Here is a 27,230-nt window from a genome sequence, read left to right on the forward strand (position 1 = left end):
AGTCTGTGCCTTTGGGGGGAAAAAATCTGTAATATAGATTTTGTTTGCTCAAATAATTTACACTCCCAATATTTGTCTAGAAACTGCATAACTGCAATAAAATACATGACAAACTGTTTTTGAAATGTTTTGTGTTTTCTCAAATAAGTTCTGAAACAATTATCTCAATCAATTGCCATCATACTGAATTAAATATTTGAAATGTGAAATAGTTTGATATTGTTAGTTGAAGTGCTATTTTCACATATCGTCTGACTGATGATTAGCATTAACTTCACAACAGATGAGGGGCCCACCCTGCATCTACATGTACATTTTGATCTGGAATGTAATCAACATGCATAAATATTAAAACACACTTGATCACGGAGTGCGATTAGTCCGCTTTGGATTATCACTGATTATATATCAGGAGTTTATTTTATGGTACATAAGAACAATCAATGTTCCAGAGAGGCAATGGTATCACCTACACACACACCCTCTCTATCTTTTCAAGCTTTTCCATGCATAACCCTTTTGTCATCTTGAATTATAGTTCAATTGGTTAAGTTAATTAATGCATTTTAAATGGAAAAATAATAAGTGTCCTTTACTAATATAAATATTATACCAACAACCACTGTATCTACATAAGAGCTATTCGACATAATAGGATAAACAGATTAAAACATGTTTGCACACTTTCTTTTGTCTGTAACCTTCACCTGTCTGAATGGAGGAGAAGCAAACAAAGTGAATGCTCTCTCGCTCAGAGACATGTCACTTATCAAAAGGCTCCGTCTCAGTAGATCAACGCCTACGAACACAAGGAACTAGCGCGCACGCCCTAACCAGAACACAATGCCGTGGAGCTGATTACTCACATACAGGTCCAAACACTAGCGGCGCTTTGCCGGCACTGTTGGATAATGTCTTGTTTTTGAATTGGTTCCTGATAAGATTGTCAGACAGTTTTTTTCCGGAGGTATAAGGGGAGAACAGCTCTTGAGTGGACATTTCAGCCACTTTGTCGCCCGGATCTCGGCAGCAGAACCATGGTTCTCCTCTGCACATTTCGTCTGCCTCTGCTGCTCACCTGCCTGGCAGGTAAGATACCACATTCAACTGGCTCTGTTAGTGTTGAGGTCAAATCTACTTCAAGTCAGGAATGACATTTTCTCATGCAAATTTGTAATGGGAAAAAAAAATCTGAATTTTTCTGAATTGTCAAAGTAGCGAATAAGAAATAGTTTTGTAATGAAAATCCAAATGTTTTAAACAGAGAAGTGCCTGCATGTAATGTGTATCTAGGGCCCAGGCCATATACATGTGTTATTAATGCTTTATAAGATAGTTCATGTATACTGAACCATTGAGATGGCATGGGATTCTTTATCTTTCCGTGTTTCTGTAGGAACACTTGCCAGTGAGAGAGAGCAGGGCAGGACATCGGAGGAAACCACACCATGTAAGATACATTAGGTTTCTGGCATCATTTCTAAGTATACAAAATAAATGTATGCCAAAAGGTTATATGCATTAATCATCCATTGTTTATCCTTACACTAACATTATAACATTATGGTGAACAATAAAAAATGTAAATCCACTTCGTCCTAATTTTTTACCATTATGTTTATGACTCAGGGGCTTTTTTTCCGTTCTGTCAGATGGGCCGTCCTTTGTGGAGATCAGTGGGGTGAACACAGTGACGGTGGAGGTTCCCTATGGCTTCCAGTGTTCAGCCAATTGCTTCCCAACTTGCACCTTCACCTGGACCAGAGGAGAGCTCACCACCCAGGGCCCACAGCTCAACCTCCAGCTGAAGGAGCAGGTTCCACCACAGGTCCTGATCTGTATGGCTACAAACCCCACCACTGGGAAGTCAGTGACAGTCAGCAAAACAGTCAACGTGACGTGTAGGCTACTTATAATCCGTTTTTATCAATCTAAACAAATATTTAGAAATCATACAATGCCAACAGATGTTATGCTTTTGTGTCTCTGTACTGCATATCCAAAGGTTGTGGAGCTCTGTTCTACACTCTCCAACCTAATTCAACCGACAATTATTATACGACAATTATTTATTTTCTAGCTGGACCGTCCAATATAAAGATCACAGGTCCTGATACACTGTCCAGTGGAGTGACGTCCAACTTTTCCTGCTCTGCTGATTGCTACCCGTCCTGCTCCTACACCTGGACAATTAGTTCTGAAGCACAAAGCACAGTGACCACCAAATATGGTCAAACCATCTCTGTCACACCTGACTCCTGGGAGATTGCAGAGGAATTGATCTGTGATGCTCAGGACACTGTCTCACTCCTCTACATCTCAACCTATGTCACACCTTACGTGGCCCGTGAGTGGAATTTTTGTCCTTTTTTTCAACTTTGGAGTGGTCCATTGAAGTCGCATTGGATAATTATTACTATATTATGTTAGTCAGATATTCTGTGTAAACTGCATTTTTAGAAACTTCTAAGAGTTTATAATTAAACACATAATCAAGTGTTTACTTCCACCTCTTCCCAGGCGGACCGGGGGCCATTTTGATCACGGGTGCCAGCTCAGTGACAGTAGGAGACACTTACAACTTTGTGTGCTTTGTTGACTGCACCCCCTCCTGTAACTTTACCTGGACATTCAATGGAAAGATCTTCAATGGTGACGAGATCCAGTTGCCAATCTTCCATAAGGGCGATAAGCCCATGGTTGGCAGTAAACTGGTGGTTACTGTTGATGATTACAGGCACAATGAGGCACTGACGTGTGAGGCCAAGAATGTTGCCTCAGGGGTCACTGCTGTTAGCACCAAGATCCTGAGCGTCACTGGTAAGTCAGAGTTTTTATGACAAAAGATTTGTCACAAGTCAATATTTAGAATCGGATGTTTGGAGGTGGCAGTCCACCATTTTGTAAAAGCCAACTCAAAGTATTTATCTTGGTATCTCTCTGAAAATAAAATGTTCCTCGTTCTTTCTGTCCTCTTCACCTCTTTTCCACTCCCGTCTTCCAGATCCTATCTCTGTACAGCCGGTGTCCCAGGACAAGCCCTTGGCACACCAGCCCTTCTCACTGCAGTGTGTGGGCTCTCAGAATCCAGCCTCCATTTTGTGGTTAAAAAATGGCCTCCCTATAGCTGTGTCCGGCAGGGTCAGTCTCTCCCCCAACAATATCACTATGTCTTTTAGTCCTCTGCTCCAGTCAGATGGTGGGCTGTACCAATGCATTGTTTCTCAGGGGGGAGCACCCATCAAAGGGGTTGGGTACCAACTGAATGTAAATTGTGAGTATGCAGAGATAAATTCTATTTATACAGCCATTTTTGCTCACCATACACCAGTATTTCAAGAAAGATCATAAAAGAGATGCAGTTATTTACAGGAGCAATTAGGGGTTAAGTGCCTTGCTCAAAGGCACATCAACAGAACCCTTAGGCTACTTGCCACCATATATATATATATATATATATGTTTACAAGCTAATCATAAAGACATTTCATGACATTTTCCAGATGGACCACTTCAAGCTGTTATCATCCAATCTGGCAAAGGCCCAGTAGGTAAAGTCCTGTATCTCCTGCCTGGATCAAAGACAGCCCTTCAGTGTTCGGCCCTGTGCTACCCCACCTGTACCTATACCTGGATATACAAGGGGAGGCTGGCAGAGATGAACGCCTCCTTCTCCCTCACACCTGAGACAACCATGGACGGAGGACCCCTCAGCTGTGTGGCTTACAACTCAGTGACCAATGACAACAGCACTGCCAATACCTCAGTTGTGTTACTTGGTGAGCAGCAGTTAGATTGTATTTGTCAAAACATATTTCTATGCAGACCTTGAAACTGAGTGGTCTTGTCACTGTCATATGAAGCATAAAAAGAGGTAGTTCAGAACGAACAAGCCATTCTAGGTCTAATGTTGACCTTTCTTTCAGATGGACCATCTAATGTGACCATCTCAGGACCAGGTGCCCTAGAGGTAGGGGTCAAGGCCAGTTTCAAGTGTATTGCCCAGTGCTCTCCCTCTTGCAGCTATACCTGGAGTGTGTATGGTCGGACCATGCACGGCAGCGTGGTTGATATAACCGTCAACCGTTACGTGGCCACTGAGTCTTTCAGCTGCGAGGCACACAACACGATCACCAGGAAGACAGCAACAGCCAATGAGACACTCAGTGTCACAGGTATGGTCAAACTACTATGATCCATCAATTTAATTGTTGGTCTTATAACACTTCCTACTACTCCATTCAACTGGGGACGGCATCTTCGGTAATAATTGTCATGCAACCGGCCAGTTATTGCCATAATTTTAATTTTAGTATGAGCTTGAAATGTATCATTATGCACATTTGAAAATTAGCTACACCAAACCTAGTGAATACAACACATCTTGGGTGAAACACACATCTCAATAAAGTTGACCGCTTGGAACTTTTGAAAATGAAGCTTCTCTCCACCGTGCCGTCATGCTCGTAAAATGATCACCAACTTCACCGAGTTCATGAAAAACTGCTATTGGGTAAACTGTTAACTGAGTAAAAAGTTGAATCCCCTGTGCTAAAATATAGGTATTAAGACAACTGACACTTTGCTTATAGTTCAGTTATTCTCCATAATTGTCAGTTACACACTAATACAATTATTGTGCCAGCCCTACATGTGTAGTAGACATGCCACAAAGTTCAGTCAGCTATTAACATTTCTCCCCTTATTCCCAAAGATTCTCACTGGTGTGGATGTTGAGAACAGTCAAGACAAGAATTCCATTCAATGGCGGTGGGGCAACAATGCAATCCAACAGTGTCTTTATTATCTTGTACTGTTGTCTGGAAAATGTGTGCTTTGTTAATGCAGTTTGACAGACTTCCTGTAATTTGTTTATTTTCCACATATTATGTATACTTTGACAACTTCTTAGTCCATGTGTAGATGACACCAAAAAAAACTATATTTTACATTTAACATGTGAAAACTTTATTTGCTGAAAAGTATCTTCTCCATATCTGCACTTTCAGTGAACATCAATAAAGGTTGTCAATGTATTAGGTATTCACTCATTCACTGCAATTAATGTCTTGGAGATGTACGGTCCTGGACAGAAGAATTGAAAATAACACAAATGTTTTGCCTTTATTCATATTTCAGTTCTCATGGCTTTCTAAGAGTAGCAGATGCATATTTGAACTATTCCCCATATGGTTCTGTTGGGCCACAGTCAGATAGAACATACTTGTTTTGGCCATGCAGAGTAACTACTGTTCTCATAAGGATGAAACTTATATATGTTGAGCCATAGGGAAAAAAATAAATAAATAAAACAGTATAACATCAAATGTTACAGACCTTCCAACATGGCAGTTGAAATTAAGTGATGCATTGTTGCGTACATACAGCAATGTTTGGATTAGTAACATGGACTAGAGCATTGAAAAACTCCTTCAAGCGATTGCTTGCTGAAGTAAAAAAAACAATTTTGCTCTCCGTGGCGATGTCTATTTTTAGGGTTCTGCACTCACGTCACACTCCATACTTCTTTTGCAGGGCTCCTACTGAAGCGTCCTCAAGTCCAGCTTGACGAAGAAAGTCAAACAATTCTTGTAGAACTAGAAAAAAAAAAAGAAAAAAAATTGCCGTTATCAATGTCATAATAATTTTGCATTGGGGTTAAATAATGTATCACAAAGTGGGCCAGGTCAACAACCAAATCGGTACCTTTCTTCTCAGGGTTGGACATGAACATTACAGCCATATCGAACCGCCTCACACCGGCCAGATTCCTGAGGATCTCCAGTATGACAGGTGGCTCTTCCTTCCTTCATTTGATAAGGAAAATGTGACAGTCACATTTCTTGTAAGAGCCATAACATTCGTAATGGCATGGTATTTGTACAGTACTTACTTGATGTAAAAGCTTTGTAACGTCCTTAGAATCTGATTGAGCATGTCTGGTTCAAGAGAGCTCTGGAAGATCTTTGCATAAGCCTGAGGCTGGATTTGCTAAAACAACACAAACATCAGTCCTTGGTGGCATCTACATGCTTTTCTCAGCAGAAAAGACAAATCTCATTGTATGGTGATTTGTTAGTGTACAAATAGAACCCCAAACAAGAGATGAGGTCTCTGCTGAAGAATAGATGATCACAACAAGACAGGCATCCAAGATAAGATATAGCCTATTAGTAGGTCACATCATTAGCATCCATTTTGTATAGGCTATACCTAAAATATTAAATAAAAAAGGACATTAATAACACATATTGTTTATTTATTTTCCCCTTTGAACTATTTGCACATATGACATTTGAAAAGTCTATTCTTTTGGATGTGTAATATTGTGTTTTTCATCATATTTTAATTCCACACCCACCTTCAAATACTTGTAGATGACTTCAGGGCCATTTCCAATCTTCCTTAGGTCTGCCTCTAGCTGGAAGCTGTTGGTGGGGGCAGGAGGTACGACCTCAGTTGATGGTGTAGCAGGTGGTTCTGTTGGTTCACTGACAGTTGCCTCCCTGTGCTGCTGTGTCTGTGCTCTCACAGCATACCCTACAGGCCCTCTGAAATAAGAAAACAGCCTCATCAGTGGTGTTATTGTCAAAAGTCTAACTATTGACAAATGTTCTATTCAAAACGAACTAAAAACATGCATTAACAAAATCCTCAAGCCGTTCGGCAATTAAACAATATCTCTTACTGGACAGGGGAATGTGAGGGGAGGTTTGATGTTTCTTCAATCTTCGGGATCTTAGCACTGGGGGAGGTAGAGGGGGGTGAGGCCTGACCCTCTCTCACGGTGTCTGTAATGGAGGTGGTCTTCTGGTGCCTAACACAGGGGGCTGTGGCTGAAGTCAACACAGCCGAGGACTCCTCCTGGACCAGGATCTTTCCACAAACCTCTTCAATGTCCACTCTACTCAATGGCTTCTGGGATAAGGAAATCCAATAGGAACATTGTCGTGTGTCAATCTTTCAAGCCAAGTTTAGAAACAGCATACCGAAAATATTTTCCTGTTTTATCTGAGTGACTCACGGTTGACTGCAGGTCAGGTGGTTTGTTAATTGGCTGTACTGTTCTCCGCTGTGCATGCTCTTCTGTTGCCAGCAGACCACTGGTGTCCATGTCCTAAGAACAGAGAGAGGCTATGTCAATGATTTGTCAACAAAGACAACAGGTCTAAGAACATTAACACAAAAACCACATACGTACAATTGCAATCTTCTTCATCTCATAAAATGCCTGCTTGTTTCCTGGTTCTAGCTTCAGGACCTCCTCAAAATCTATAATAAAAATAATAAAACATGACATAATAAACAGTTCCATGACTACTGCTACCATTCACACAAAGACTTCAACCTGCTCAAGGTAGTTACATAGAAACATGCCTAGCCTATACAAAATGGTTGCCTACTAATAAGATAAGGCTGTGTCTACTGTACCTTCTTTAGCTTGTTTGAGCAGTCCCAGAGCAGCCCTGGCTGTTCCTCTGCGGGCAAAGGCCTTTGAATAGGTGCCATCCAGGGCTATTGCTTTACTACAGTCCTCCTCAGCCTCTTTATATCTAAGGAGAGAATTAAGCTTAATCAATGCACAGCTTTGACAGAATTTACACTTTTCCAATACTCTCTTATCCTGCCTTCCCTGCTGCTTACCTCTGCAGCTTTAAGTAAGCCATGGCCCGGTTGGCAGGCAGGAGGACGTTGGTGCTGTCCGCTTCCATGCCCTTGGTGTAGTCCACTACTGCAGCCTCATACTTCCCCTCTTTGAAGTATGCATTCCCCTGAAAGAGTCAAGGTTTAGTGTCGTGGTAACGATTTAGAAAGCAATGCACACACCTGTGGTATGTCTTCAGCACTGCAGTGTCTCAGAGTCACTGGGTAACTGGTACCCAATATGTAGCGGGCCTACTCTAACAGCAAAAGATAAGTGTAGCTGGTGGCTCTACCCTGTCTTTCTGCACCACCGCCTCCTGTCTCCTCTGCTGTTCCTCCATGAGCTGCTGTTGCTTGACGTCCACCACAGGTGGCGTCACCACTGCAGCCTCTGGGCTTTCTGCCTTTCCACCCAGTTTAGCAATGACCTACCGATAGAGGAGAGGTTAGAGTGGATCAGGGAGCGGGATACAGAGGTACAGTAATAGATCCAACACCAGATAATGTCTCGCCTCTTTGCATTTCATCACTTCCTTCTGTGCCTCCAGGTTTCCAGGATCCAGCTTGAGAACCATTACATAATCTAGTTATGTAGAGGAAGGAAGCAGAAATAGTTTTTAAGTGACCTATTCTAAGATAATACAGCATATAAAAACTAACTCTGCTGGCATTCTACCCATTTGAAAACATGTTTTGTTGTGTTACTATTACTCCTCACCTTCTAGGGCAGATTCATAATGTTGCAGGGCGAATCGAGACGCTCCTCTTCGTGCAAATGCTTTGAAGTAGTTACTGTCCAGAGCGATGGACAAGTTGCAGTCAGACTCGGCAACAGCAAACCTGACAGACAGAGAAATATGAATTCTCACATTAATGTTGTCATTTAAAATGTTATATATAGCTTATTTCCTTACATGTTGCTTACTTTTTGAGTCTGAAGAAGCAGGCAGCTCGGTTTGTAGGCAGAACGGGGTTATAAGGGTCTGCGCCCATGTCTCTGGTGTAACACTCAATGGCATCCTCATACTTCCCTTCTTTGAACAGCTGATTGCCCTGAAAAACAATTGTCAAACTCAGTACAGCAAATATAAGATTTTGCAATCTATACATACAATAAAGTAGTAACATTTACTGACTACCGACTGAGTATTATTGACTACTACCATCAATGATTGGTGATAGCTGCTAGAGGCCCCGATGGTGGTATACTGTATGGGTAATTGTCTAGGATTTCAGAGGCAACTTTCTAGTCCTACAGACATCTAAATCACAGCATACTGCAAACAAATGCCCAGTTTGCAAGTCTGTTCTTTGAATTGACCTTCAATGGTGGTCATTGTGTCATCATAAAAATAATAAGTCAGATTTTAAAATGACAACATTTACATGAGAAATCATATATCTGTATGTGTCAGGTTTGCTGTGGCTGAGTCTGACTACAATACTATGAGTGTGGAGTCGTACTTTCTCCTTCTCAGCAAGCACCTTGTCTTGGTCAGTAGCAGGAACCCCAGAATCCTCAGACTCAGAGTCATTGGACTCAGCAGCGCTGTCCTCTTTATCCATGGACTCCAATACCTTGTCCTACCAGAAGACAAAAAAAAAACACCCCAAGAAATGGTTAGTGTAACAGCAAGCAGTACATTCTGTTTAGCATGGTGCACTGCTGCCATTCAGTTTAAAACCATATACTTAGTTTAAACTCACTATTGAAATCAAAGGAGAAACAGGCAAGATCCACCTAATCCATTACCACATCAAATTTGTCCCATGACTGATAGTCATGAGACTTTATCCTGCGTGCTTGTTTTGGTTCAGTCTTTGCATTGTTGTCTGATGCCTTCTTTTTCTCTCTCTTCTTTTTGTAGTCCTTGTTTCGCACTGGTGGGAGGCTTTTCTAAGGCAGGAATACATAGGTCAGGATCTTTCTAACATAGCACAATCTCAATGGCAAATATAAAATATACACATTTTCAAGTGTTACATACTTGAGACTCGCTAAAGCTCCCAGTTCTTAGTTGCTCATCCTTCCTCTTTATGTCAGTTTCCCAGCTGTCAAGATCTTTCATGAAGTTATGCAGGTCCTCTGCATTTTGTCGCATTTGCAGTTGGAGTTCAATGGCTTTGTTTTCAGACATGCCTACCTGTCAAATACATTGAATATACTAGGTTGACAAAATAGTAGATAGGATCACTTTCATTTAATATGTTAGTAAGCTAGCTACATCAAGTCAACGGGGACATAAACAATAAAACACTATCTTTATTGACGTTACTCAAACTGTGGAGCTAGTAACATCACGCTACTGTTGACTAACTACTATAACACCAAGGAGCTAGCTACAGTTGAGACATTAGATAGTCACGGCTGTCTCGCAAAAGCAGCCATTTATAGCTGGTAGCTAGCTAGTTGCCTAAGCGAACGCAACGCTTTTAACGAGTTTCGACCTGGATATAAGACCTGATTACATTATAATATTTGAGTACCTGTTCCTTGCGTCCCAAATTGATTGTAATTTATCAGTTTAAGTTTAAACGAGGCTTACTAGCATTTAACGTTCGCTACAAACTATCACCATACTGTCGTTTTCTGTTTGTGTTCGGCGCCATGACAGCATGTCCTCTTCTTCGATGGGGTTTAACTGCGGTTGGCAACCAATACATTTTGCATTACTGCCACCTACTAGACTGGAATACTCCCCTATACTTTGCTTATTAAAAAATTAACAAGCACAACACTCACAAAAAAGTAAAACCACGCTACTCCAGTATTTAAATCTATTTAGTTCTTCCTCAGGCCAACAACCTGAAAGGATTGGACACCACCACTTAACACACCCCGTAACTCGCCTGATGTCAAGTCTCGCACACCCAAATACCTCTCAGCAGCTGCCACCACAACCTACATCTTCTGCGACGTACGTTCCATCTCTGCAGTACAATTGATAACCATTGCTATAAATGCTAAACATCTAAATCTTACTTATAAATGTGTAACTTGTTAGTCTATCCTTCTGTACTGGTACAGATCTACTACTCACACCACTTCTCTCAGGATCTGTCCCCCTTGACCCATCTTCCTCTACTTTCTTTACTGCCTCAGCATATGACAACTTTTCCACAGGACACTTCTGATCCACAGCCCCATGGGCACCCCTACAATTAACACATACCACTACTTTCCCCAATGCTACACATTCCTTTGACTCATCTGTAACATAATGCATTTGGCACAAAAGCCAGTACAGGATAACGTATATACCCTAACATCACTGTCGGGCAGACTCAAAATCAGAACTCAAAAGAACCGACAATGACGCTTCTATTTAAACCACTCGACACCCTGTCTGTCGCACCAAACGACGAGCATCACAAACATTGGGAATCTTCCCCTTCAGCTGGTCAACCTTTTACTGCTACTCCAGTAATCACTTCTTTCAATGGCACCCATTTATTGAGAGCAAAACAACTTACATTTCTTGGCCCCATTCTTTTTAACGCGGAGCGCCTTCTCCCTCTGACCAGCAGAAACAAACAAAGACCACGTCTGGTTACCTTCAAAGATTCCACAGCACCCAGCTCTGTTTTCACCCACCCTGAAACCACAAATGGATCAGCGAAAAGGCACGGGTCCCCTTTTTCCAAAAACTCCACTCCTACTGTAAGACATCTTTATCCCGGTGTCCACATTTCTCGGGCTGGTTGAATTGGAGGGGGGCGATGCCAGATCAATAGCAAAGGCGGTAGTTGAGTTTCTTGAAGTGTAACCTTAAAAAAGAGAATCTTCAGGGTATTGACACTGATAATGCGTCCGTGATGACTGGGGTGCACAAGATTTTAAAGGAAAAATGTGCATTGCCCAATTTGGTACTCATCTGCTGTGTGTGCCAGTCTTCACAATTGGCTGTCTGTGCAGCATCCAAAGAAACCATCCCTAGGAGTGTTGAGTACTTAATCAGGGAAACCTACAACTGGTTTTCGATTTCCACAAAACGGCGTGAGGCGTTAATTGTGGCCAGAAACCCCTGCAGATCACCAAAGTGTGTGCCACACGTTGGCTATCGATTGAGCCTGCGGTAACTCATATATTGAGCCAGTGGGAAGAACTGAAACTCCACTTTGAATTGACCAATGCCAGTGAGCGTTGCTACATGGCTGATGTGCTCCACGCCATGTACAATGGACAAGACCAACTATGTCTACCTGATATTCTTGAAACAAGTTGCAGTGATGTCATTTGAGGGTGAGCAAACAGATCCTGTCAAGCTTTTGGACAATCTGGTACACCTTTTAACATCAATTTGCAACAAAGTAGTCAACCCTATGGCAAAAATGGATGTCCTGAAGGATGCCATTGATGGACATCTCAGTCCATCACCATACCTTCAGTACCTTTTCAAGAGCATGGTGTAACAACTCAGTCTTGCGCCAGAGAACAAAAAGGTCATTCGGAGACAGTGCATCAACTACATTGTTGCTTTAAGCAAGGAGCTGCAAGCAAGGCTCCCAGACAACCTAGAAGTCTTGCGAAACATGGCCTTGTTCAGTGTTAAGGAAACGCTAAAGCACAATAAAGGCACCACTGAAATTATTAAAGTAGCTGAGCTACTGGGATACCAGCCCCAAACAATTGATCAAATTGTTTCCAATGGAGAAACATCCATCTGTTTCGGTGGGACTCAACTGAAAATACAGTCGAGTTTTGGAGTGAAGTCAATAACTACACGGACTCTTCCGGGTCAAATCCATTTGAAGAACAGTGCAAAGCTGCACTCACTGTCCTTTCCTTACCACACTCAAATGCGGAGGTTGAACGGTTGTTCAACCAAACGAGTGTGGTCAAGTCAAAGTTAAGAAATAGAATGTCACTTCACACTCTCAACTCCATACTCCTGGTGCGGTATGGACTGAAGCTGGCTGGTGATACCTGTTACCAGCATAAACTACCAAGTGAAGTTCTGCAGCAGTTTGGCACCACAGCAGCATACAGATTTAAGGCCACTCCATCCTCTACTGCTGGTTCCAGCTCCATGACAATGCAGGTGGACAGTGAAGATGAAGAGGATTGCCAATCTATGATTCATCATATTTACAGTATGTACGCAAGGAGTGGACTTTCTGGAACTGGCGGAGACACACAACTGATGGTGGTAGTGTGTACTGCAGTGTGTGTGAGAACAGTGGCAATATCTGGAGGAGACCATTGAGCAGCTAGCCAGCTAAGCAGCACAACAACCTGGAGAGAGTTGCCTAGCACATACCTCATTATTTGAGTTAAGTTGCTTGTTCAATGAGATAGCATATATACCTTGGTATTAGCCTGTACCTATAAATGTTGATCAGTTAGGTAACATGTTAACTAACTACCAATACACTGCTTAAAACTTTAATTGTTCAGAATGTGTAGGTTTACTAGTTAAAAAGAAAATAAATAAAATGTTATTGTTCAATAATGTGCAATTGTTCAATAATTCAATGTGTTGTGTTTAAAAATAAAAATGTGATCATATAAAATGTGTTGTGTTTATATTACTTTTACAAATAAAAATATATGATAATAAATAAACAAATCTAAACTAACAAATGTCAAATCATGTTTTTCGCCGAGATGGAAAGTCAATTTGAGTAACGTTATTGTGTATTCTGTGTAATGACGCAGTTTTACGTTACTACGTCAATGCGTCATGCAATGACATCCCAACGTCATTTAGCAACTTTTAGCAACAAATCGACCTGCCTCTAGCAACTTTCTCTGATAGTTGGCAACACTGTACCGAACGTTTACGCATTTAATGTCACTTGCCAATGCATGGAGTAATGTGTTTCAATAAACCTAGTTTGTAATTATATTAGAAAAAGCAAATGCATTTTCTATAACTAGCTAGCAACAATGTTGTCGCAGACATTAATTTAATATTTCACCTCTGGTTTTCAAGGTAAAATTAGTTTTATACCGGATATTCTGTTTTCTCTTGTCAATAGTTATTGATCCAAGCATGCCTTGACTATGAAAATGGTATATTCTGAATCAGCATGGATGGATAGAAACAAACGTGTGGATTTTTCTCCATACATCTCTTTCTCTCATATATATATATATATAATATTATTTATTTAAAAAATACAGTATATCATTATCACAGTCATGGCACACCGTGTAAGAGCTATTGATGATTGAAAAACGAATATCTAATATCAAACTACTTTTACCTCGGTCTGGTTTACCACGTGATTTGAAAAACAGAACGACCTCTCGTTGCTAGGCTGTAAGTAGCTATTTTAGGAACTATTTTCATGCAATGGATCAAACTGAACAGCAAGAAGAGGACTATGGATATAACCTATTCCCGGAGAGGAATTCAGGAAAGTTCCAAAAGGGATCGATAGCAGAAAGCTTGTTCACTTTCAATCACAAATGTCAGGTCATGCTACAATTCGCAATGGAAACAAGTAAGCTAACAGGCTAGCAAGCTGATATGTCTGTCATCCTCAAATATATCGCATGGCAATAGTTAGCTAGATGACCGTGTAACCATTGATGCCATGTTTACATTTGTCATATACGTCATAGCCATGTTTCTAGCAAGCTTAGCTAGCCAACTAGCTAGCAATCATTGAACAGTAAAGAGACTGTCATGAGTAAGCCAGTTAGCTATAAGCTAGTTGTTGAATGACCTGATGGCTGTCATGGTGCATAACCGATTAGGCCTAATCTCATTCTATCTCCCTTTCAGGTCCATATGCAAAGCTTCTCCTTGGAGCCATGAAAAGCTCAGGATGGTAAGTGTCAGCCAGCCACTATCATCATCAATCACAACTCAACAAGGCTGTCAGCTGCATAATTCTTCTTCTTCTTCCTCCTATTAGTTACCAGCAGACTAGACACTTTAATGCGTATTGCTCCCTTTCTCAGGCTGGAGAGTGAAAAACACACTTCATTATATAAATAGCATAGGTGCAAGCAGATGGAATAAAGAAACCACAACAGCTTCCTTTCTATTTTGCTCCGCCTGTCATTTGAGCCCAAAATAGTTACAAGCGAAAATGTGGTTACACCCAATTTAGTCAGCTCACAGAAAAATATCCTCCTATCCTCAGCATACTGTCTGCTATAACAGAACATGCGTCACAGTAGTACAGTCTCTACCTCCCCACATTCCTCAGAATTGCCATCTGGGTGTTTCTCCACTAACAATAACTCACTTCCCAATCCACAATGCCCCAACCTCAGCCTCATCAACAGAACCCCATCCCTCCTTTCCCTCCCTAGATACCTACTACCCTTCCTCTTAGAATTCTGGACAGACAAAAACTTCCTACCCCGCTCCTCTCTCTCCCGCTCACATTGCCACTCCTGGTCAACACCTTCGCTATGATGCTCCTACATTCCATCCCCCCTAATGGGACCACCACATCTCCCTCCTGAAAGCGGCCTTTGCCACCATATCGGCTGCTTCGTTTCCTCCTAACCCAACATGAGTTGGGACCCACAGAAAACCTACCTTGCAGCCTTTCTGCCCCACCTTATAAAGATCCATCATCAGCTCTATTATCAGGTCTGGGTGTGCCTTTGACTTCCCTTCTCTCAGCGCAACGAGGCTGGCAGCAGAGTCTGAGCACAAAACACAGTTTTAGGGCCCACTTATTTGACCCATCCCAATGGTCACACTAGTACTAGCATTTCAGCAGAGAAGACTGAAACTCCATCAGACAGCTGAGGGGAGGCAGCTGATGTATCTGAAACTGGGAACATGTATCCCAAACTCTGCTCTCCCACTGCCTGGTTTCTTTGATCCATCTGTGAATATGTGTAAGTAGGGACCCCCAGGCTCACGGCAGATGGGCCTCAACCACCGGAGAAGGCTCTCTACAGTCCTTAGTCCTTATTACATCAAGAACGTTCATGTCAACATCAGGCTCTGGCAACAGCCTCCGAGGAACACACAGCCAGCAGACAGGGACCCCCACTTCCAGACCTACCATTCCTGACTCCACCCCCCATTAGTGCACTTGGGTCAGATAGCTTGGCCTACCTCTTCTCACTCCAGTTCCCTCTCCCCATTCCCATGCCTCTCCTAACAGACACCTTGCAGGGTGAGATGATACATGCCCCTGCACTTTCATCCCATAGCGCAATGCCAGCTTAGCTAGTTGTAGCCTCAACGGAACCTCCTCCAGTTCAGTCAACAACACAGGGATAGGGGTAGTTTGAAATGCCCCACAGCATAACCGCAGCGCAATTGCCTGTACCACATCCAACATCTGTAGAGTTGTAGCCAAACCTCCATGAATTTGAATGCCTTGACCTGGTCCAGCAGTCAACCACACATTTCAAGCCCTTGCACAACCTTCTTTCTTTTAAATCCCAAAATGACAAACTTGCTCTTTGCTGCTTAAATTCTAATTCTCCACTTATCTGCCCAATCCACCACCTTTTCCATTGCCTCTTGCACCTTCTGGACCACAAACAGCATATTCCTTCCTCTTTTCCAGAGCGCCCCATAATCGGAAAACAGGGAAAGGCCCCAACCAGGCCCAACATCCTGGAACATGGCATTCACCATTTATGTTAAAGAAAACTGGACTAATTACACTTCCCTGCGGTGTCCCATTCTCTATCCCCACTAACTCAGAATAAGCTCCACCAACTTCGACCTGTGTGGTCCGGTTCTTGAAGAAATCCTGGATCCAATTAAACGGCAACCACTCACCCCAGCAGAATATAGCTCCATTTTGAGAGAAATAAGTATCTGTGCTTATGGACAATTTCCAGGATCTTTTTTTCAGCTCATGAAACAGGGTACAAACATATTACATGTTGCGTTTTATATTTTTGTTCAGTATAATTGTAAGACAGATATTACAATTAGAAGAAGACATATTGTAAGGCTTTAGTCACATGAACAGAAGTCAAGCTCTAACCACAGGGTAGCCTAGTGGTTAGAGCGTTGGACTAGTAACCGGGAGGTTGCAAGTTCAAACCCCCGAGCTGACAAGGTATAAATTTGTTGTTTTGCCCTTGAACAGGCAGTTAACTCACTGTTCCTAGGCCGTCATTGAAAATAAGAATTTGTTCTTAACTGACTTGCCTAGTTAAAAAGGTAAAATAAATAAAATTATAATATGTCATTACAGTTTTGCTACATTATCTATTATATTATACCCGGAGTGTACAAAACATTAGGAACACCTTCCTAATATTGAGTTGCACCCCCTTTTGCCCTCAGTACAGCCTCAATTAGTTGGGGCATGGACTCTACAAGGTGTCAAGTGTTCCACAGGGATGCTTGCCCATGTTGACTTCCAATGCTTCCCAAAGTCGTCAATTTGGCTGGATGTCCTTTGGGTGGTGGACCATTGTTAATACACACGGAAACTGTTGAGCTTGAAAAACCCAGCAGCGTTGCAGTTCTTGACCCAATCAAACCGATGTGCCTGGCACTTACTATCAAAGGCACTTAATTATTTTGTTTTGCACATTCACCCTCTGAAGGGCAAACATACACAATCCATGTCTCCATGTCTCCATCCATTCATCTACACCAGTGGTATTCAAACTTTTTCAGCGGGACCCCATTTATTTTGCCTGAATTTCTGTGGACCCCATTTTCCCCCAAGAAAATTCTGATTTTTTTACATTAACAAATAACCTTAAATTCATTGCATTTTCATCTCTTATCAAAATGAAAATAAACCAATAAATATATTTACTCTGTAAAATGTTTGTGCATTGTCCCATACAATAATCTGTACTCTTAATGTATTATGTGAATTATTTATTTTTAATTGGCGACGCCAGTGCAGTTCCCTAGTGGGGTCGCGACCCCGACTTTGAATCCCACTGATCTACACTGACGTGGATTTAACAAGTGACATCAATAAGGGATCATAGCTTTCACCTGGTCAGTTTGTCATGGAAAGAGCAGGTGTCCTAATGTTTTTTTTTCTTCTATTGTGTTATTTACTGTACGCTTGTTTATTCCATGTGTAACTCTGTGTTGTTGTTTGTGTCGCACTGCTTTGCTTTATCTTGGCCAGGTCGCAGTTGTAAATGAGAACTTGTTCTCAACTAGCCTACCTGGTTAAATAAAGGTGAAAGGGGAAAAAAAAGACACTCGGTTCCCGGTACAATTAGTTTGACACCCCTGTGTTACCTACAGTAACTGTACAAAATAGTTTTTTTTTCTCCTTTCTTTTTTTCCCTATGTTTTGTACAGTTACTGTAGGTAACACAGGGGTGTCAAACTAATTGTACCGGGGACCGAGTGTCTTTTTAAAACATTTTTATTTTTTTATTAAGACCTAGACAACCAGGTGAGGAGAGTTCCTTACTAATTACTGACCTTAATTCATCAGTCATGTACAGGGGTGGAGCGAAAACCCGCAGACACTCTGCCCTCTGTGGAATGAGTTTGACACGTGATGTAATAGATATATCATGCTGTTTTTTTCCTTCTTCTTCTTCCATGCTAATGTACATTTGACATCATTATGCCACCCCTTTGTCAAGTATTATTTTGTCTCTTCAGTGCAGTGTACAAAGATAGACACTTCTCCTGTGAAGACTGTGATGGGACTGTCAGTGGCGGTTTTGATGCAACATCATCACAAGTAAGACAGCTAGAACCGTTACCTTTGTGTACAGGTTCACATGCTACATTGTGTACTTTGTATCATATCTGTAAGGTACCAATTGTTTTCCCCCTTCCCATTTCTAGATTGTTTTGTGTCAGAATAATATTCACCAGCAGTCCCACATGAACCGGGTGGTTACACATGAGCTCATCCATGCCTTTGACCACTGCCGGGCACATGTGGATTGGTTTAACAACTTCAAGCACTTGGCCTGCTCAGAGGTGAGACCAAGAGATAAACGTGCATGTTATGGGGAAATGAATTGTGTTTGTGCTCAGTTTAAAGGAAGTCATGTTAATTGTTCGGCTCTTTTTTTTCTTCTTCAGATTCGAGCAGCCAATCTCAGTGGGGATTGCTCTTTCCATAATGAAGTATCCAGGTTCAACTTTGGCCTCAAGAAGCACCATCAGGTAATATCTGGAGATCATGTGAATTCACTGCAAACAAAATGATTCTTACTTGTATGTATTTCAGTCAAAACTGCTATCCTTCATGGTATAGCATAACATGATTTTTTTCCCCAACCCGTGGAATGTTATGTTTGAATTGACAACCTGTTTAGTTGAAACTGTAGTACAATGTAATAACAAGTATAGCACTGCCTTTTTCAGTGCTTAGCGGTTAACAAGAAGTGCTAATGATGGCCAATATTCACATGAAGAACTTCCTACCTAACCCATTTACTACTACCTATCAGGAATGTGTTCGGGGACGTGCCTTGCGTTCCATCCTTGCTGTTAGGAAGGTGAGCCGAGAGGAGGCAGAGAAAGTGGTGGACGAGGTATTCGACACTTGCTTCAATGACCACGCCCCTTTCGGCCGCATCCCACATGACAAGAAGGACGCCAAGTTTGCCTACAGAGATTTTGAAAACCGAGATCGGTATTCCGCAAACCTTTAATGTGTTATTACGTGTACAAATGAATTGTAATTTAATTTCCATGGGTGCTATTGTGAGGATCCTTGCAGAAACCTGGGCAACCTACCACTGCCCTAAGCAGAATGACTGTGTCAAAAATTGTATGAAATTACCTCCTGAAGGGAAATATTCAGAGTTCTTTCTCTCTGTCATTTAAATAAATCAAAGGATATAATAAATTATATGTTTTTATGGCACACTTTTGTGGACTAATGCTAAAGCTAAAGAATGTGATGGAGTGGTTTCCTTTTGGATATTGATAAATGTGGCAAATCTTTTTTGGTCGTACTTTTACAGCTGTTCCAAAGTTGGTGTTTGTGAAGGGTATATGATGCCTGTAAAACCTATTTCAAGACTGAAAGGTGGGGACACATTTCCAAGGGGGACTGTCCACCCCTCTACTCTGCCATGTGGACATACAATAACTGAGAGCTGGGAGTTCACTGTTAATAGATTTTATTGTACTGTACTGAATAAGTCAACTTGTTGAAATAAATATTTGATTATTATGAATATGATATTGAGCCTTGATTATTATCGCATTAGCATATATGAATTGACAAAAGTGCTCAGTTAATACCCAAGTTACTTTAAACAGACACAGCATTCCCTGAAGACGGTGTGAAATCTAAATAAGCATGTTTCATGTTATCAAGAAGCATGCATTAATTCATGTCAGCATCATTCCTTTATCCATCAGATGAGCGAATCATTTATCCATCAGATGAGCAAATCATTTATCCATCAAGATGAGCGAATCATTTATCCATCAAGATGAGCAAATAATTTCTTGAACAAGTTGTACAAGTGATGTTACTTCTCAAGACCATATACAGCGCCTTCTGAAAGTATACACACCCTTTGACTTTTTCTACATTTTGTTGTGTTACAAAGTGGGATTAAAATATAAAAAATAAAGCATCTTCATTACATATGTATTTATTAAGTTACTACATGTTAGAATCACCTTTAGCAGCGATGAAAGCTGTGAGTCTTTCTGGGTGAAGACGCTGCATGTTCAATCTGACATCTGCATTGGCCGTGCAGCATTTATGGTGATATGGCTTCCGCAGAAATCATGGCATTCATACTTCTTGCGCTTCGCCGAGCAGCTCAGAGCTGTTGCAAAGGAAATTAGTTTGTGTTTATACAGGACCTCCTGCTCTCACCTACCGTCAACCGGTCATGTCTATACCGAGCCCTCCATATTGTTAAAACATTTGAGAGACGCACGCCGATGCGGTAGAGCTCAATTTTGCCTCCGCGAGGCTCCGCAATTGAGTCACACAAGCCATACTGCGCCTATGACCACATCTTTGGATCAAGTATAAATTGTCTCCAAATCTCGAATAAGAGTTTTGCATACCTGGATAACACAATGTTTGCACATCATTCTTTTAAAAATTCTTCAAGCTCTGTCAAGTTGGTTGTTCATCATTGCTACACAGCCATTTTTAAATCAAATCAAATCAAATGTTATTTGTCACATACACATGGTTAGCAGATGTTAATGCGAGTGTAGCGAAATGCTTGTGCTTCTAGTTCCGACAATGCAGTAATAACCAACAAGTAATCTAGCTAACAATTCCAAAACTACTACCTTATAGACACAAGTGTAAGGGGATAAAGAATATGTACATAAAGATATATGAGTGAGTGATGGTACAGAGTGGCATAGGCAAGATACAGTAGATGGTATTGAGTGCAGTATATACATATGAGATGAGTATGTAAACAAAGTGGCATAGTTAAAGTGGCTAGTGATACATGTATTACATAAAGATGCAGTAGATGATATAGAGTACAGTATATACATATACATAGGAGATGAATAATGTAGGGTATGTAAACATTATATTAGGTAGTATTGTTTAAAGTGGCTAGTGATATATTTTACATCATTTCCCATCAATTCCCATTATTAAAGTGGCTGGAGTTGAGTCAGTGTGTTGGCAGCAGCCACTCAATGTTAGTGTTGGCTGTTTAACAGTCTGATGGCCTTGAGATAGAAGCTGTTTTTCAGTCTCTCGGTCCCAGCTTTGATGCACCTGTACTGACCTCACCTTCTGGATGATAGCGGGGTGAACAGGCAGTGGCTCGGGTGGTTGTTGTCCTTGATGATCTTTATGGCCTTCCTGTGACATCGGGTGGTGTAGGTGTCCTGGAGGGCAGGTAGTTTGCCCCCGGTGATGCGTTGTGCAGACCTCACTACCCTCTGGAGAGCCTTACGGTTGTGGGCGGAGCAGTTGCCGTACCAGGCGGTGATACAGCCCGACAGGATGCTCTCGATTGTGCATATGTAGAAGTTTGTGAGTGCTTTTGGTGACAAGCCGAATTTCTTCAGCCTCCTGAGGTTGAAGAGGCGCTGCTGCGCCTTCTTCACGATGCTGTCTGTGTGGGTGGACCAATTCAGTTTGTCTGTGATGTGTACGCCGAGGAACTTAAAACGTACTACCCTCTCCACTACTGTTCCATCGATGTGGATAGGGGCGTGTTCCCTTTGCTGTTTCCTGAAGTCCACAATCAGTCTTTAAGTCTTGCCATAGATTTTCAAGCCAATTTATTAAGTCAACACTTTATAGTAGGCCACTTAGGAACATTCAATGTCGTCTTGGCAAGCAACTCCAGTGTCTGTTGGAAAGCTGACGGTACCAGATTATCCTCTTGCGGTTTGCCTCTTCTTAGCTTTATTCAGTTTTCTTCATTTATTTATTTTTACTCTCAAATCCTTGCAGATGACAAGTAGGCCCATAACACGATGCAGCCACCACCATGCTTGAAAATATGAAGAGTGGTACTCAGTGATGTGTTGTGTTGGATTTGCCCCAAACATAACACTTTGTATTCAGGACATACATTTTTATGAAATTCACTGCGGAGGATGATCCTCCCCTTCCTCCTCTGAGGAGCCTCCACTGATTCTCACCTATATTTTAAGGTACACTGTTGTCCTCTGAATGTCAGTGCAGCTGAGGCCTCTCTTTCTCAGTGTGTGGGGGGAAAAGTTTTAAAAAAACTTATTCTCCAGACAGATGATGGCAAACACTACCTCTACATCTTATAAACTTCCCCTGTAAAATGTAACTGGGGACATTTTTATAGGACATTAGCATTTTGAGAATCCGTTATCCTTCTTTGGATTAATGTGGAACGGGTACGTGGGAATTAGCCTCATAATCTTCCCACACCATATACTGCATATGGTGACTCTCAGGCTATCGCAAAGAGTCCAGACATCGACTACGACATTTGAATTGTAATTAGAAATAGTGTGGTGAAAGTTACACTGTACTTGTCTTTAATGTATACTCCACCAACAGGCACTACAGAGGGCATATATTTTACATGGGATCAAACAACAAGAAGAGTTGGTTGAATAAGACAAAGAAAAGAAGATTAGGTTCATTTGTGTAGTTTGCAAAAAACGACACCCTCATAGGCAAGCAGGGGATTAGTGTTAACGGCATAATAACTAGTAAACAACAGCAGTTAGAGGATATTATCCAAAGGACTATGGGAATACCACACAATAAAATATACTGCCATTCATATAAAACAATACAATTACTTGTAGAATTATTAACTTAACTATGTTAATTGCCATATTGAACAACACTGTGCTTTGTGACATGATCCTTTGTTTCCCAAACATACACCTGAGTATGTGGATTTCTGACTTATATATACTTGTTTGAATGGCTGGTGTAATTTGTAATCTAATTCAATAGGTCCTTCCTTTATGGTATTTTCCCCAAATCTGCCTCATTTAAAACAACTTTAGCAACATGATTTTGGAATTGGAACTGACTGACTTGGTTCACATAGGACCAAGCAGTTGACTCCTGTACATAATGGGTGATTTCATACATCTCAGTTGAAGTGCAGAACCAATGACGAATATATCAATGCTACGCACATCTGCATGCTCAATTTTGATCCTTGCATTCAAGACCTATGACACATCAGCAGTCATCTTATCTGTAGTACCATCATTGTCCTTAGGATGGCAGTCTTGATGTATCAAACTTCAGGCTACAGTGGTCGATTTGACTCCATAAAGAAGACAGAAGAAAGTGCAATCACAGTTTTAGTGATACAGATGATTTAATCCATTTCAATGAGCCCTGGTTCAGGTGAATGCCAGGCCTTTGTAGGGTAAAATACAGCATGGTGATTAAGTTACCACTGAGAGAATGACTCAACTCATTACTCCATCCATTTAAACAAGCAGCTCCCACTGAGTTCTAATTAGAATGTTCCAGCATCATTTAAGCCCCCTGCCAACTCGAATCTACTCTAGGACAACACATTAACCCAGACCTCACTTATGAACTAATGTTTTCAATTTTAATAATTCCAGATTTAGTTGTGAGGAGTAACACTAAAAACATGAACTTGTTTTTGGTATAATGTTTTTGGAAGTCATCTTTAAACTTGAAAAACAGAAGGAATCCGGTTTGTGCCAAATTCCACGAATAGGTTCCCAGCCTTTTGAAAGCATGGCTTGTTAGTAATGTTGCCACTGGATTGTTCTTGACATTTTTGGCAGGGACGGCCCACGGTACAGTTTTGAAGAGGCAGGTGTGAAACCAAGCTTATTACGCCAGGACTGGAGCATGTACTCATTCTATTTGGATGGCTCTTCCTGTCCAGAGACTGAGCTAAGTAGCATGCTGAAGTGTAATACACTGAAGTGTAAATATGAAACATGGGTAAAAACCAGCTGGAGAGAGACTAGTCCAGTAGAATTTACAGTGTATGGATCTTGCCAATGTTATCTGTCTTTTAAAACACCCTGGCATGTGTCCACCATTCTGTTAAAGGTGTATTTTAGCCAATTATTGCCTGTTTCTCCATATCTGTTGTGTATGATGATTACCATAACAATTAAAACGACAGTACATTGTCACACATTTTTTGGATGTTTAAATGAGGTTTCATTTAAGTCCAAATTAAGAGTTCTGAGGAGTGATATAAAAGGTTAGGTCATTTGTTTTGCTAAGATGGTCATGCACTGCCCTATCTCCCTCACTCTTTTGTAATGCCATAACAAAAGAAGAATATTGAGTCCATCAGTGCCTGTTCTTTAGCCTGAAGTGGACAATGACTTTCAGGTTATCGAGGACAAGGTTGCTTCTCTAAAGATGGATTCCTGAATCACTTAATGTCCTTGCAAACCACTCAATACATCAAAATAATAATAATCATGATGCACTAAAACTGAATAAATATCAGCTGGTTTACTACCGCCTTTAGGGATGTTAAATGATCACTTATGTTATGAATGATAAAAATGAAATATATGTGATATGTAGGCATACTGTAAATTAAGAAGTGCCCACATTGTGGCATTATGGGTATTAATATGATTAGGAAAACTGTTATCAGCTCACTCTGACGGAATTGAAACGACTAGCTATCATTATAATTCACAGCACAAAGCCACCTCAGGCTAAGCATCTAACCTGACGATTAACTTGCCCAGCAGGTAACTGCTGTAAGAGGTGCTCAGCATGGCGGTTGGAAATCAATTAATTATCTGTGTAGGGAATTTAATTAAGAAGGTGTTTATAGGTTGGCACAGACCCAATGGCCATCATCCTCTTCTTTATATATATTTTAAAATGTAATGGATTGGTACTGAGTCTCGGGCTAGTTTTAAAGGCGAACTGCACATATTAGCAAATCAATTACCTGGCCAAACAGTTCTTATGTGAACACATAGTTCACTCAAAATGCTGTGATCAATTTATAATTTAAAACACCTATATATTCAACCTCCCCGACAGAAAAATGTGTTCATTACCGACCTTCTGCAATGAATGATCCAATGAAACACTGTAGGCTTAGTATTCTTGCGAAACGATTTTAATGAGTGAAAAATATAATTAGGCTAGTCCCCTCTCAATTTAGAGTCCCTACTTTGGCTTGATCACTATGAAGTCATCACTATATCTACATCACCACAGTATAATACATGTGTAACTGTGTAACATATTCAACAACAATTGTTTAAATCTCTGCTCTCAGACATACATAGCATGTAAGGTCAGGGCAGAACAACAGGTGGTTTAGTGATACGAAGCATCTTCATTGTGTCTGCTAGATGACAGAGATGAAACGAATGTTCATAAATGACTCTTGGCAGATTGTTAGCATTCATGGCAGAAATGCTCGACAAGTTCTTCAGCGGTAATTAATGTCTGCTGGCATTTGAATCTTAATTTTCCACTAATGATATGCGTGGTATTAATTAAGTGTTTAGCATAACAACCATTGGACAATGTCTTGGGGGAAGAGCAGGGGGGCTGCTTTTACTCTCTGTGAGCCATGTGCTCATTAATTAATCCTTTCAGCTAACTCCAATAACCTTAACAAACTTTCCTCCACAAACAGTGTTTTTGTCATTAATATTGGCTAATTCATTAATATTCTCTTTCCGTGAATCAGGAGGCAGATTTGAGGCAACACTCAAACACATAATTGCAAAACAATACAGTTTGTCCTCAAATTACTGATGTTATTGATTAAAAATACATTTGAATGAAAGCAAGGTTTTTCAAGCATCAATGAAGATGTAATTTTGTTCATCATTATGTGTATGTGTGCAGTGTCAAAAGGAAGACGATGATTCAATCCACGTACGTTCAAGGCAAGGGGAAATTACTCAATGCCTTTTCATATTTAACAAATGTTCAAATATAGACATCAACAGCTGGAGCAAGAATTAGGTAGAGTTACAGTTGGGGAAGGGGAGTGTAATCCATATTTACTATGTAGACTAATATGCCACAAGGATCAACATTCTGAGAAACTGAGAAAAAGATCATCGGCGTTTGCTCCCCTCTGCTGTGCACAACATGACTGTCCCAGAGCTCCACTGAGGAGGCATTGCACCCCAGTAACCACCACAGCCCACGGCTCTGCTTTGTCTCACTGCTCTGAGAGAGAGGGAGGGAGAGATCCCCCCCTGATACTGGGAGGCAATTAGTTTGAAGTTTGTGCAGCAGAACCTTTGCATACACTTGACTCTGAAACAGTGAAGAAAACTTTCTCCCTGATCCCGCTGTGTAGTGTCTGTGAGTAAGATGCAAGACAATAAAGTCACTATGACCATGGCTTTGATAGCCTGAGGTCAGAGCTTACTCTAGTGGCTATGATGTGAAATATCTTGAAACATACTGTCAATATGAAGGCCAAACCTACCATCAAACTTGATATAAGATAACAGTATGGTGGTGTTAAACGCTCCCTGACTTTGAGCTCTTTGTCAGTCTCTGCTCCAAGGACACAGAGGAGAATCACTCCCTTCTTCTAGCTCTCGCTCCATTTGCAAGACAGCGGTCAGCCTTCTTAGTGCCACAGAGTGGCCAGGGGCGTTACACATCATTGAAGGGAGGAGCAGGACTCAGATTGCCTTGAGGTTGCGGACAGATCTCTCTCGTGAGCCAATTTAGAATGACCTTGAGTTGTCCCCTGCGTTTGGAAGTCCTGATAAGTGTCCCCTCAATCTGGGGGCTTTGTCACACCCCTGTGCGTGTGGTCCTGCAGCAATGAGAAGGAAGTGAACCCGAAAAACTATGACCAACAGGGATTTACCTTGACTTCACTGAGCCGCAGAGCTAGGGAAACAGTTAAGAACAGATTTGATGCCTTTCACTGAAAATGTTCAGCACTTTGTTGAGGGAAAATGGATTGTAAAACACATGCTGCCTAGCACACAGTTACAGTAGGAATGTGTTTTATTTTGATGAAAGGTCAAACATTTGATCAATTTAGGATCAGAAGTGTACGGTGTGTTTACATTAATTAGCTACTACTAAGGTGATTTAAGAGACTACAAGAAGTGGTGGATAAAAAACCCTCAGAATTATCTTCGAGCAATCCATAGAATGGAACTCTCCTGTCTACGTCAACATTATTGATTTTGAAAAGGTGTTTCACAGTACAGACCGAGAGATGCTGAGGAAGCGTATGGCACACTATGGATTCCCATCCAAATTCAGGATATCATTAAGCACACCTATCAAGGA

The 27,230-nt window shown here is 41.2% G+C and overlaps 3 protein-coding genes across 9 annotated transcripts; 2 read left to right on the plus strand and 1 right to left on the minus strand.

Annotated features, from left to right (window-relative positions):
- The first annotated feature begins 855 nt into the window (after positions 1 to 855).
- LOC112216976 (hemicentin-1) lies at positions 856 to 5,035 on the plus strand. The gene is made up of 9 exons (XM_024377156.1): positions 856 to 1,089; positions 1,397 to 1,450; positions 1,653 to 1,901; positions 2,081 to 2,347; positions 2,521 to 2,820; positions 3,005 to 3,274; positions 3,503 to 3,778; positions 3,926 to 4,174; positions 4,714 to 5,035. The coding sequence occupies exons 1-9, from the start codon at positions 1,038 to 1,040 to the stop codon at positions 4,734 to 4,736; spliced, it is 1,740 nt and encodes a 579-aa protein (XP_024232924.1). The 5' UTR covers positions 856 to 1,037; the 3' UTR covers positions 4,737 to 5,035.
- On the minus strand, positions 4,782 to 11,683 carry LOC112216974 (RNA polymerase II-associated protein 3). Of its 7 annotated transcripts, none has more exons than XM_024377152.2 (17): positions 11,239 to 11,683; positions 9,632 to 9,787; positions 9,397 to 9,540; positions 9,108 to 9,227; positions 8,569 to 8,696; positions 8,362 to 8,483; positions 8,156 to 8,226; positions 7,937 to 8,071; positions 7,644 to 7,771; positions 7,431 to 7,552; positions 7,201 to 7,271; positions 7,024 to 7,116; positions 6,688 to 6,917; positions 6,361 to 6,550; positions 5,893 to 5,990; positions 5,706 to 5,806; positions 4,782 to 5,596 (listed from the first exon to the last, which is right to left on the minus strand). In XM_024377152.2, exons 2-17 carry the CDS (start codon positions 9,779 to 9,781, stop codon positions 5,511 to 5,513), a joined length of 1,989 nt encoding a protein of 662 aa, XP_024232920.2. In that variant the 5' UTR covers positions 9,782 to 9,787; positions 11,239 to 11,683; the 3' UTR covers positions 4,782 to 5,510. The 7 variants fall into 7 exon arrangements, with proteins under 7 accessions (XP_024232920.2, XP_024232918.2, XP_042156261.1 ...); XM_024377150.2 differs by having other exon boundaries at positions 11,118 to 11,245; XM_042300327.1 differs by lacking the exon at positions 11,239 to 11,683 and adding an exon at positions 10,685 to 10,709 and having other exon boundaries at positions 9,129 to 9,227.
- A 2,145-nt stretch (positions 11,684 to 13,828) lies between these two features.
- On the plus strand, positions 13,829 to 19,715 carry LOC112216977 (mitochondrial inner membrane protease ATP23 homolog). The gene is made up of 6 exons (XM_024377157.2): positions 13,829 to 14,093; positions 14,378 to 14,423; positions 18,173 to 18,254; positions 18,362 to 18,499; positions 18,605 to 18,688; positions 18,976 to 19,715. The coding sequence occupies exons 1-6, from the start codon at positions 13,943 to 13,945 to the stop codon at positions 19,177 to 19,179; spliced, it is 705 nt and encodes a 234-aa protein (XP_024232925.1). The 5' UTR covers positions 13,829 to 13,942; the 3' UTR covers positions 19,180 to 19,715.
- The last annotated feature ends 7,515 nt before the right edge of the window (positions 19,716 to 27,230 follow it).

This window comes from Oncorhynchus tshawytscha, linkage group LG17 (genome assembly GCF_018296145.1).
Source record: "Oncorhynchus tshawytscha isolate Ot180627B linkage group LG17, Otsh_v2.0, whole genome shotgun sequence".
In the NCBI taxonomy this organism is placed as follows: Eukaryota; Metazoa; Chordata; class Actinopteri; order Salmoniformes; family Salmonidae; genus Oncorhynchus; species Oncorhynchus tshawytscha.

What these genes read in the sequence shown, in the direction of transcription:
- LOC112216977 (XM_024377157.2), top strand. Translation starts at nt 13,943, where the DNA reads ATGGATCAAACTGAACAGCAAGAAGAGGACTATGGATATAACCTATTC. An exon ending in GCCATGAAAAGCTCAGGATG is followed by an intron (nt 14,424 to 18,172) that starts GTAAGTGTCAGC and finishes TTGTCTCTTCAG; the next exon opens with TGCAGTGTACAAAGATAGAC. An exon ending in GCCTCAAGAAGCACCATCAG is followed by an intron (nt 18,689 to 18,975) that starts GTAATATCTGGA and finishes ACTACCTATCAG; the next exon opens with GAATGTGTTCGGGGACGTGC.
- LOC112216974 (XM_024377150.2), bottom strand. An exon ending in TGCTTCTTCAGACTCAAAAA is followed by an intron (nt 8,484 to 8,568) that starts GTAAGCAACATG and finishes TCTGTCTGTCAG; the next exon opens with GTTTGCTGTTGCCGAGTCTG. An exon ending in TTACAAAGCTTTTACATCAA is followed by an intron (nt 5,807 to 5,892) that starts GTAAGTACTGTA and finishes TATCAAATGAAG; the next exon opens with GAAGGAAGAGCCACCTGTCA.
- LOC112216976 (XM_024377156.1), top strand. Translation starts at nt 1,038, where the DNA reads ATGGTTCTCCTCTGCACATTTCGTCTGCCTCTGCTGCTCACCTGCCTG. An exon ending in CAAAACAGTCAACGTGACGT is followed by an intron (nt 1,902 to 2,080) that starts GTAGGCTACTTA and finishes TTTATTTTCTAG; the next exon opens with CTGGACCGTCCAATATAAAG. An exon ending in CAAGATCCTGAGCGTCACTG is followed by an intron (nt 2,821 to 3,004) that starts GTAAGTCAGAGT and finishes CCCGTCTTCCAG; the next exon opens with ATCCTATCTCTGTACAGCCG.